Here is a 13,032-nt window from a genome sequence, read left to right on the forward strand (position 1 = left end):
CCGTGACATAAGCGCACATTGGTGCAATAATTCCACACATCAGCTTGTCTCTAGTTACTAATACTTGCTCAGTATATGCAACTCTGATCTTGGGAACCCCTGAATATGCAGATTTTCCAGCAAAGTTTACTGCATGTTAGACTTAACTATTAATTGGATTCTGGTCTGACACTGACATCTCTTGACCATTAGGGACTACTGTATGTTGTTGCACCTGTATGGTTCTTCCAGGAAGGTTCTTCAGCTCATTTCTAGTCATACAGTGCCCTCCAAAAGTATACTAAGTAGAAAAAATAAGTAAAAGTATACTGGTAGAGTGAAATTTGTTATATTTGCTATGTACTTAAGTCATTTGAATGTGAGATCAAAACATGGAAATGAGACAAATGTAAAGATTTATTTCATGGTGTTTTCATGTGTGTATGTTTTACCATTTTACACAGACAGCTGATGTCTCTGCCCTGCCCTCCCCCCCAAAATTAAGGTAGCCGGTGAATTTAAAAGTAAGTCAAAGCAATTAGGTCTAATATTTGCTTGCATAGCCCTTGAATGGAATAATCAAGTCTACAACCCACTGACATCACCAAACAGTTGGCACCTTCTTCGGAAATGCTTTTCCAGGCCTAAACTGCGGCTGCTTTCAGTTGATCTTTGTTTCAGGGGTTTTCTGTCTTTAGTCTCCTCTTCGGGAAGTGAAATGCATGCTCAATTGGATTTAAATCAGGCGACTGATGTGGCCAGTCCAAAACTTTCCACTTTTTTCCCAATTGAGGAATGCTTTGGTAACGTAGGAAAAGTATCCAGGGTCACTGTCTTGCTGCAGGATGAAGGGCAGGCCAATGGCATTGACAAATTTCTTTGTACATTGCCAGACAAAATCTGTCTATTCACTTCCGAATTCATCCAACTACTGCCATCCTCTGTTATATCATTAATAAAGATGATTGCACATGTTATAGAAGTAGCCATACATGCCCAAACCACGACACAACCTCCACCACATTTCACAGATGAGGCGGTATGCTTTGGATCACTGGCGGTTCCTTTCTTTGGTGGACTTCACACAAAAACAGCTGTTTCTATAAAATGGTAAAACATCTACTGTACACATGCAAACACCATGAAATAAAAACGTATTGTCTTTACTTATTGTCTCATATTAATCTTTTGATCTCCAATATAAATGCCTTAACCACATACCAAAATGAACAAATTTCACTCTACCGTTACCATAATTATTGAGGGCACTGTATGTGCTTCCTTAAACAAACTGGTAATATAGATGAGCATTGAGCTCACTCAAGTTAATACCAATTCAATGAAGGGCTTCATTCAGAGCACCTCTCAACATAATTTTTTTCTCAAATGATAGTGTTCAGTTAACAGCTTAATCAACCCTAAATAATTAAAAACAGGTGGAATAAAAGGCAGCATATACTTGGATTCCTGGTATCAGAATTGGGATACACTGGTCTATACTACTTCAAATATAAAAGTCATGAGATTCTAAACTTTTCTGTACAAGCTGCTTTACTGGCATTATGCTACTATAAAACAGTGATAATCAACCTTTATTTTCTTGTTTTTATTTTGGCTCTGGCAGTAATAAAATGGCCACCAGTATTTTCGTACAATAACATTACCCATGATGCAAACTGCTGTGTCGACGACTGCCTGAGAGCTGTGGAGAGGTTGTACTCCTCTGAGCTGTGGTGAGCCTGGTGGGCCGCCCACAGGATGTTCAACTCTGTTGGTGAGGGGAAACAGGCATATAATTAGCTCTGTGCATTACATTATTGACAATACCTAAAAACCTACTTTTTATGAAAAAATGTGTAGCCAATGTCAAGACTCTTTTGAATTAACCCTGTACAGAATTAGTAACATGAATAGCAGGAGATGTGCGTGTTCATAAGAGACCCAGATGAAGAACTGCAAATTGTGAACTGTGAGTAAGAATGAACTATTTCAGACATTCTATTTAACAATGGATACCATTAATTTACTAACTATGGAAATTCTTAATTTAACACCAAACATGCAAATGATTAGTTAATGCATGGGGAAACTGGCTTTGCAGAAAACAATCAGAACTTGTATAGAACACAAAGATAATCTTCTTTTAAAACTTCCTTAAGACCATACAGTCAGAAGGAATAACACTAGCATGTGAACTCAGCTTTAATAGACTAGCTTTCTGTCAGACTCATTTTTAAGCGTTTACAATAATATGGCAGGTCATGACAGGATAATTATGAAGGAAGCATTTATATGTAGTTGCTCAGCCCAACAGAAATAACCCTACAGTTCATATTCCTCGTTTCTGTGTTGTGATATTTATGGAATTAATCTCCCTTAACTCTTACATTAATAACCAGGTGAACATGCTTGTTAAGAATAGTTGAACTTCCCAAGTTTTTCCCGGACCACCCAATCATTCTGTACACTTTGGCAAATCAGACAGTTTGGTTTTGTTAAAACTAACCTCAACTAAAACCTGGCTTCAGAACCATTTATTGCAGGTTATCGCTCAAAAAGTTCATATTTTAAAAGTTATTTAGAGCCAAAATTTGGCTGAAAAATAATGGATTAAAGTAGACATTTTACGATTCCATAACGTAACAATGAGGATGAGACATTAAACACATGAAGGACGTGTGTCGCCATTATATAAATGACTTACGAGCAGTAATGAAACAACTAATTAGAGAATCCTCCCAAACAAAAAAGTAATAGTCTCATAATAGCTCTGCCTTTAAAATGAACTGCAAAATGATTAAATTAAAATACGGCAGTACATTACAGGCATTGAGCAGACGCTCTTATCCAGAGCGACTTACACAACTTTTACATAGCATTTTACATTGTATCCATTTATACAGCTGGATATATACTGAAACAATTCCGGTTAAGTACGTTGCTCAAGGGTACGTTGTTGGCAGTGTCCTTACCCGGGAATCGAACCTGCGACCTTTCGGTTACAAGCCCAGTTCCTTACCCACTGTGCTACACTCCGTCAGTAGAGGCAGTAATAGTGTAAGCCAACACACACACACACACTTATCGTGAAAAGGTGAAAAGCTTGAAAAGGTGTAGGTTAAAGAGTAGCCTTTCCATTGTTTCATAAACACATAACCTCCATCAAAACCATCGTAAAACCCAACAATGAGATGAAACCCAGCTGAATAAACAGGCACAAGAGTGAGTGAGCCAGCGCTACTCCACAATTTCACCATCTTGAACAGCCACAGTGCTGACCTGGAAGATTCTTAGTGAAATTTCCAGTCTAACAGGTGACTCAATATACAATGAATTTTCAAATCAGATAAATCCTAGCTAGACCAATTCTTACTTAAGAGCTTGGCCAACTTTGCATTAGCACAGATATTTCTATTAGTATAGGTGAATGAAAAATATATATATAATAATGTTTAAAGTTTAAAGACACGCTTTATTAGCAAGTCATTAGCAAGTATAATTATAAAGTGTCTAGTATGTGTCTATATAATATGCATTTGTCATGTCACTAACATTTAAGTGTTTGGGTAAAACTTCAAATACTTCTTATACTATGATTCAAACATCAAGCAATTAGCACCTAGTAGAAAGTATTCAAGGACAAGTTCCAAAGTCATTTGAGATGAACTGCATGTCCATATTCTATTTATACTCACAATGAGTCAGTCATGGCAGCCATAATCAAGGTGCTGCGATCAAACATGGGAGAAGAGGACTGAGATGCAGATGAGCAGTTGGGTTCATCAACAAAGGGGCACAATACTGGCACTTTGCACAATAGTAAAATTCTCAGCTTTATTATAACAGCACCAATCACATGGCTAATGTTAATCTTAAACAAAAGAAAGTCACATATGCTGCCTGGAATGCCCCATTGGTCACAATGTCTGCGCAAAGGGAAAAAATGTGATATCAAAAGTAATAAAAGGCACGTTGTGCTTCATGCCAGACTTTTATGTGTGCTTTTACACTTCCTCTCATCAAACCGTACCCAGGAATGAAATAATGTCCCCCGTTAAAAAACACAGAGAGCAGATAATTCAACCATTGTTTCATTCCATGATGCTTTTTTCATTTTCTGGGCAGAGTGGCGCAAGATTGATGCAGGGTGTCACTGGTAGGAAGCATGAGCTGCTAGGCTTCGTTGCAATCCATGTCCTCATCCTGTAGCTCGGCAGGATACTGCATAGTTTGGCAGCAGATATTCAGATGGGAAGGCCTTTAATGATGAGAACGAACACCGCAGAAACCCTTTCCCACAAAGAAGAAACAGTGAAGCCTGCACATACTGTGTGTTGAGTTGGTTGTTGTTTTTTTTTCAGAAATCCACAGAAATATTTTCTGTACACCATTACTACCCAAACAAATGAGATTCATACAACTGGCTGCACAAATCCTGCTATCTGTAGATCCTCACACCTTATTTGAAATAAATATGTACTGAAATTGCTGTTCAGTACTGTACTCATTTACCACAGATTCATATGCTGGAAATCATTTTACGCTTCACTTGTTCAACTGCTGTCCAAGAGGGTCACTGCCTGGCAGATATTTAAAATGCCTAGAGTGGGGTCCTGAGAGAAAGCAAAATCCAAGGAAATCATCTTGTTGGATGTGGATTTCTTTAACTGGTATGTCCAAGGTGCATCAGGAAAAATGGTATTGCACAATAAACATCCGAAGCTTGCCCACAGCCCCTTATATTTTCCTAGATAGTGGTATAACTTCACTTTAAAAGCTTTCATGTGCTGTAGAACATACTGAAGGTTGACAATATGCTATGTCATGCAAAAACATGACAGAGAGGTGGCAAAAAAAAATGTTTATATATATTTTAAAAATATATATTTACAACACTGCCATTTAAGACCCTCACATTATCATTGTGTGAAGTCTCCATCTATATACTCAAAAGCATAAAACTAATTTACCATGACTGTCAGCAAGGCTGTTATCACTTCCTAGACTTAGAACATGCCAGATTAAGCATGCACTGTCTACAGTACCTGTATCAACATTCATTGCCAGCTCAGGATGTGTAATTTAACACATACACAAAATCTGCACATACAGGGGTTTCAGGATGTATCTGAAGAGGTTTATTTAATGCCACTTCAAACCCACAACGGATCATGGTATTTTCCCTTAAAATATAACCGACAAGTTGGGAAGCTCAGAACCACACAAAAAAGGACTAGCACAAAACTACACAAATAATCATTCCATAAAAATGCAAGTCTCTGTGGTTCGAGTGTAGAGGGCTTTCAATGGAGCATTGACTTTCAATCTGCTGAGTGACTGGAGACCGTGTCACTCATGCAATCAATGGAGTGTAAAGGCTTTTGGTATTTGGAACATGAGGTCCTTACATGAGGCGCCAACTTAAACAGCAAGAGTACCCCAGGATGCTGGACAAACCATTTTCTGTCATCGCAATACTTCACGCTGTCTCCACTCCCTGGGCAGGAACACAGAGAGTTCACTTTGGACACTGTGTAGACCTTCTCAAAACTCCTGTTTACAAAAGCACTTTAACAACGGTCTTCACTGTAACCTCAGTCATTCCTCTGCCTCAGTTGCAGTATGGTAGGAGGATTTAGGAAAGTGCTTCAGTATAGCATGAATCTCAGAAGACAACCATCCATACTACATACAAGCAAAAAGGGGAAATAATAAACTCATATTTACAGTAGGAACTCTACTATCCGACACCCTCAGGGAAAAAGTTATGCTGGAAAGTAGAAAATTCCAGATAGCAGAGCATGCTCCAAAGACAATGTAGGATCCATATTAGTCCAGTATTTTTGTTGTTTAAAGCCAATTTATTATTTTACTGCTCAAGGGCCCCATCTGCTCACCCAACAACTTTACTACACCTGATATTTTCAAAGAAAAACAGACATTTTACAAACTATCCTCACAAATCTGAAAGAAAATGAGAAATTTGGTTTACAAACAAATCATCACATTAGGTGTTTGTAGGCTCACGAGTGAGCATACTTCGCTTACTGAGTTTCCCTGAATCACATGTGGGCACATCTGTGGGTGTATTTATTTTGTTTAATTACTATTTTTTAAATTACATATTATTAACTATTCCATCACCCCCACCTGTGAGTCTGTGGGAGAGGTGTTCTGTGGGATGATTGCATAGCTCACTTTGGGGGGAAATACAGGACGGAAATGCACATGGCCCAAAAATTCCAGAACATTTTCAGAAAGTAGATTATCAGATATTAGAGGTTTTACTGCATACATATATATATAGACCTGAAAATGTTTATCATTTATTTATTCTTTTTCAGCATTTATTTTAATTTATTTTAGAAAAAACTTCTGTTACACCATGACAACATTTCTGTGCATGTAGGTACAATTTTTGCAACTGCAATTTTAAATGTATAAATATACAGAAAAACGAATATAAAATCATCTGAACATAAGCTACAAACAATAATAATGAAAAATGCATAGTGTTTGGGTAAAGAAAGCAGGTAAACCATATCATCGTAATGCAGTTCCTTTCTGCTACTCTTAGAGGGAACACAAAGACATGGGGTGTTCATAGTTTTCCCCATTTTCACCACTCCCCAATCATCAACTACAATGATTTTTCTGGAATCCACCACAGATTTTCACTGTTAAGCTTAAACGTTCATTCATACACTGAAGGGGACAACAGAAATAGAAGGTACCATGGGACTGCATGAGAAGAAGACCTACAACATGGAGAGCCCTCCTTTAAACAAACAGAGCACATGAGGGCAGCACAATTCAAGCCTGCAGGCTCAGAGAGAACAAGTGAGATCACTCATCGCCCCATGCAGACACAGTCAACATCAGCAGGGAGGGAGAGAGATGCACAGGGAGAGATGCACAGAGAGAAAGAGAGAGAGAGAGAGAGAGAGAGACTGAGAGAGGGATACAGAGAAAGAAAGGGAGAGAGAGAGAGTGAGCATGGCTGAGTGTTAGCCATTGTTGATATTATTGCAGAGTCCCAGAGGTGTTACTCCCTTGTACAGAGGATTCCACATCCTGACCAGTTTGATTCTTTTGTCCGCCCTCCAACCTGCACAGCCAGGAACTTCCAGTCAGAGTGAAGATTTATGAAGCCCTCGCCGTCAGGATTAACCCTGCTGCATCGGGAGAGGATTCCTTCTTAAAACAATAACATCCAGCCGCCCCTCTGTGGGGAAGGCCCTCCGCGGGACTGACGCGATCTGTTTGTCTTGACAACTGCTGCTGTCTGCCCAATTGCTAGCCTGTGAAGGCTGCTCTCCACAGTACTGGACCCACACCCCTCACACACATACATCCACTCTTCATCACCACAGTCAACTGACCACTCCATCAACTCTACAGCACCAAGAACCCAGTATGACATCATCATTATGTCCAACTGACCTCAACCTAAATGTCCACAAGCACCCATTACATGAAAGAATTCTTGGGTGCTAGAGCCATTAGCATCCCTTCAGTCTGCAGCTTGTTGAATAAAATAACAGAACTCCACACATATGAAATAAAGCTTGTGTGTTTGTAAAACATGCAGAAGTGGAAAAAATGCTTTTGACCTTTTTTTTCAATGTTGGGAGGTCACAAAATCTCAGCTGTGAAATCATTCCAATTGGTCTGATTCTTGTCAGATTTTGAACTTCGCACTTCAGTTACCTCATTACAGAAGGCTAGACATCAACGCAGTGTTTACTTTTCATCTCATGCCAGATCACCTTCCTTCCTACACATATGCGTACTCTGGAAAATTGAACATATGTCTGATAAATCATGTGTGTGGAGGGAGTGGCAGCGATGAGAGGCTATGCAAAGCCAGCTCCAGATGCAGCCACAGGATTAGCACAGAGGCCTCTTTCAGTATTCAGAAGAGTGTCACACTCATACATATCACGCGCCAGACGTAAACACGCATTAAAACAGCAACTCATTACACAAAAGCATTGTACATCCTAACCATGTCCGACAGCGGCAACACTCCAACACCAAGAGCTTCATCCCGCAGCTCAGATGCCACAAAGACCATCACTCTGGGCAATTCCTAGAAGACACACCCCAAACAGTATTTGTTTTGATGTGACAAGGGATGAGAAGGGCTCTTCCAGAAGATCCAGGCCATGCAGAAAGGAGAAAGAAACATACTGTGGCTATGCACTGTTAACTCACATCCACTTTTAAAGAGAAACAATCACACGCAAAATCTATTCCATTCCACAAAGGTCATGCATACCTTGTGCCCCGAAACAATGAGATCATAAGGAAAGTAAATCACATTATATTTTCTGTGGCGTTCGTATATAGTACTCCTTACACTTGCACTTACACAGCCAAACCCTTTCTTTTCTGTTTAAATGATTGCAAGTGCACCCTGTCCATTTCAATCTAGCTTACTCTTTATAAAATCATCCCTTAAAATGTGTAAAAATGAATCCTCCAATGGACCAACTTAAATCACTAAGAAAATCCTTTTCAGAATGTTCACATACATGAATGAGAGCAACAGGCTGTTAAGATCATGATTGTCCAAAAGAAGATTAAGTATTCTGTATGCAACAATGGTAAAAGAGACTGGTTACAGAAGCATTTTACTCTTTTATTATTACTTATGCTTATAGGTTCAGAGGTTGTGCTGCATCCTCTACTTATTAATTTTAATGAAATGTTCATAATTCAATGCTACTATATTTCTCTCTCAGGATTTATACTTTTGGGCTTTGAAACCACTTATATCTGCTCTTTTCTCATGTTTTCTAAACAATTATATGCAGAAAAATTATATATTTGCTAAGTGTATATGATACCTCTTTAATTAAAAAAATGCCTGTCTTCATCTATAAGTTTATGTTTAAATGCTTAATTTCCATGGTTATTTCATTGGCACAGGGATACCTGTCACAAGGCTAATTCTTTAACATACTGTACCAGCATAAGAAGGGGTGCCACGAGGCAAGGCTGCTATGGGCCCATCTTCTCATGCACAATTTGCACTTAGAACCAGAAGCTGATCCGAGGTCAAGAAAAAAATGCCCAAAAATAGCCGTTCTCTTGAACGCGAGCTGTTATTTGCCCAATTCCTCGAGAGGACAAGGACAAACAGAAACACCACAACTGTCAGCACCTCGGCCTCATTCACAGGCCTCAGATTCCTGACCAGGCTTTGCATTCTGCAGCCCGGGTGCAATGCTACAATACATGAACATAGTCTGATTCATTTTCAGCATCTTATTCAGAGTTACAAACATATAGTCCTTTCGTCTTGATCTTTTTACTGAAGAAATTAAGGTTAACTACCTTACTCAAGGGTAGCATTCAAACCCACAACCTTTGAGCTACAAGTCAAGTTCCCTAACCATTATATTACACTGCTGCCTCATTGGTATTATTGAAATCATTGTTCTATCATTGTTTTTGGTGCACATCTTCAGCACAGCAGATGAAAGGATGCTATCACTTCCCTCTAGGAAAGCTGTGGTGGCATCTCCGCAGGCCCCGCCCACATGACGCCGTGCCAGCAGCCGGGCGGTTGGAAAGCCGGCGACGCGGCTGCAGTATGTGGTATGCTGGCAGCGGGGAACGAGGGATGGTGAGGACAAACAGGGCCGAGGAGTGGAAAAAACAAGGGGCGCTCTTGGAAAATCACGCAGGGCCTGGAAAAAATTCATAGCTGAATGAAAAAGCCAAGGGGGAAAAAATGTGACTTGAAGTCAGGAAAAGCCTGCCAAGCCCCCAGGAAGACATGAATGCCAAAGTTACGAGGCTGTGCATTTGCTTCGTTTACTTTAGCAATTGAACTGGTGGACCAGAAACCAAACCATACAGGCCACTAAGCAGTTACAGTACGTAACACAGGTCAGGCAAAAACAACAGATTCTGTAATCTGTAATTCTGCTGATAGATAAATGGACCCAGTGATAATAATTTTTAGTTAACAAAACTGAACTTTTAATTTCATTACCATGCCCTCTGGGTGTGTACGTTATTGAGGAGCTCATCAAATTCTTATTATCACATGAGCCTCGCTGAAAGAACTTTGGTTTTTCTATGACCACTGGTCTACGGTTGTAACACAAGGATGTTGCACCTTTCAATGTGTGCTTGATCTCTCAACCAGGTTGCTAATATCTGAAGTCATTCTTTCACATTGACAGAAGTTTCTCTGCTCAACCGGTCACTCTGTTGTTGTTGATTTAGAATCACTTGAAATTTACTGACCACAGTCAGTCCCAAGTGGATTCTGCAACACATACACATACAGTGAGCTCCATAATGTAAAAGACATATTTTTTCTTGATTTAGCTCTGTACTCCACAATTTTTAATTTTTAATGAAACAATTTAGTATGCGCTCTCAGTTACTATTTAAGGGTATATGTATACATTTTGGTTTCACCAAGGAGACATTACAGCAGTTTTTATGCATAGTCCCCCCATTTCAGAGCATCATGATGTTTGGGACAAATGGAATCACATGTGTTTCTGATTAGTTGAGTGTGTTCAATTGCTTCCTTAGTGCAGGTATAAGAGAGCTTTAAATATCTAATATTGATTGCCTTTGTAGTCTGTTATTGGCATGAGGATGAGAGTTGTGCCAATGAAAGTCAAGGAAGCTGTTAAGAGGCCAAGAAATAAGAAAAAATCTTCTTGAAAAATAAGAAAAAATCTTGGCCAAATCAGCCAAATGTTAGGCTTACAAAAACCAACCGTTTGGAACATCACTAAGAATAAAGAGAGCACTGGTGAGCTCAAAAATCACAAAGGGCCTGGTAGGTCAAGCATTGAATTCTCACTATAAAGAAGAAGAAACCCAAAAAGCTGTCCTACATATCAGAAACACTCTTCAAGAGGCAGGCCTGGATGTGTCAGTACCTACTGTCTGCAGAAGAATTCACAAAGATAACTACAGAGATTACAGTGCAAGATGCAAACCAGTTGTTAGCCACAAAAAGAGGATGGTCAGGTTATAGTTCGCTAAGTACCTAAAGGAGCCTGCAGAGCACTGGAAAAAGGATTGACTGGCCAAGTCAATCATCCAATCTGAATCCAAATGAACATGTGCTTCATATGCATAATGGAACCTTAAGGCAACTAGCCACTAAAACAAGCAGGAGCTGAAGATGCAATATTCAATTCAGTATCACCTAGATTTCATTCTTGAACCGTTAGACCTAAATAATAATACAGCACAAAAGCACTGAATCGTTATGCCTTTGGATTTAAAATAAACTAGATTTAGGCTATATTTATTTTAATCTGAATTGAAATTTGTGTCATACAGACTAGCTAGATACCATTTATTCACTTAAAAAGTAATCACAGCTTATTAATTGAAACAATTAATAATGAGCTCATTAAGCATGCCAGGCTAGAGTTGTGTTTCCTCCTCAAAGCTGCCTTGCAATAAAATAAGGCTGAAGCCAGCAATTCTGAACATGAGGTATTGATTTAGTTTAAGACCTCCCACCCACCATCCATCACTGCTTTCATTCTGCAATACATGCACAATACAGGCACCAATACAGGGTGTTCTATGTTGTAATGCACTACCCTAGCCGAGACAGCTTATATACTGCACAGTTCAAAACCTGTTTCATCTTGTCAAACATATTTATCAAAAATTAGTCAGTAAGGCTATGACTTAACCTTTTCCCGTTACTAAAATCCATTCAGTGTACGCACAGACAATCTCTTCACAAATCTGCTTGCTCAGTACAGTATGTACCATAATTGCTTATTGTGAACCACTGCCGTTCCATATCAGAATCAATGTATGTCACAATCCAAAGGTTGCATCTGCCCTTACTGCAGACCAGTAAAATTGTGGTTTCTCTTTGCGTTAGCACTTCTGAACCATGTTTAAAAGAGCAGCATGCTCAAAGCAGTGAACCAAGTTTTTTATTTTAATTCACTAAAGATATACTGTGTATACAGGAATTTCTATGTAAATACCATGCCCAAAGCAATGAATAACCATGGAGTGCCCAAAGATTTTCATGTCTCCAGAGTAGGCCTTTCTGTTTCTTTGGAGTGGTCTGCCCAGACTTAGGGCTAAAGTAATTCATGCCCAATAAAGCTGGTCTCAGAGAATAACAGGCAGAGTTTTCACTTTGAAAGTACTCCACTGGCTTAATGCTTTGTAGTTTCCTTTTCAGAATAATGAGGCCTTCCTTTCAAGTGCATGGCCAGAGAGAGGAAAATATGGTATAGCAGTGAAAAAAACAATGAAATTAAACAGTATGTTTTACAATGGTACTAATTAAGAGAGGGCACATTATCTTTTACATTGTATCTGTCATGGGTTTATTTAGAATACATTTAGATTTTTTATTTAAATCTATTATCAGTTTCACTACACTGAATTGTAAGTTGCATACAAATTCCCAATCATACTGTGAAAATGTTAGCTCTGGCTTAAATCTGATCCCCCTTTCCTTCAGGAATGTGGCATGAATCTGAAAACCTGAACTGTAACATCCAATTATGTGCTGCATGACATGGAAATGAATCTCATATTCATCGTATCTTAATAGAATTAAAATATATTAATATTAATTTTATATTGTCTCCTGAAGATTTTAAGGATATATGGTCCTAGAAGTCCAGCTGGTTTTGATACGTTTCATTATTTGTATTACATATTTATTTTAAACATTATCCAAAGCTGTTTGAGTCGACAGAGCAGTCTCTGTCTCTGCCTAAGAATGCTTCCTTGCTTTGTCAGACATGTCCCAGCCCAAGGAGGATACTGCAGCAATAGAAGCGCCTACAACTGAGCACTATCAACTAGTTGAAGAACAAGATAAATAAAAGATCCCAAAAACCAAAGATGGAAGAACATTTATTTGCCTGATTTGGTCCGATTTCATAGAATGCCAATGTTGGCTGGAATTCCACTGCGATTCACAGGTCAAAGTGTGACACAAGCACAAGCACTAAAAATGAACTTGTAATAGTTTGACGATGTATAAAACAAATGTAGCGGAGTCTGATACAAGGGCACCACTTC

At 39.0% G+C, this 13,032-nt stretch overlaps 1 protein-coding gene across 3 annotated transcripts in view; it reads right to left on the reverse strand.

The window, feature by feature from the left end:
• Nucleotides 1–13,032, reverse strand: part of agmo (alkylglycerol monooxygenase) — a 46,263-nt gene that overhangs the window by 20,959 nt on the left and 12,272 nt on the right. For all 3 annotated transcript variants that reach the window (XM_064349815.1, XM_064349809.1, XM_064349801.1), the window contains exon 4: nt 1,644–1,747. In XM_064349815.1, coding sequence (XP_064205885.1) covers nt 1,644–1,747 — 104 coding nt within the window. The remainder of the gene's footprint in view (nt 1–1,643; nt 1,748–13,032) is intronic.

This window comes from Anguilla rostrata, chromosome 1 (genome assembly GCF_018555375.3).
Source record: "Anguilla rostrata isolate EN2019 chromosome 1, ASM1855537v3, whole genome shotgun sequence".
NCBI lineage: Eukaryota > Metazoa > Chordata > Actinopteri > Anguilliformes > Anguillidae > Anguilla > Anguilla rostrata.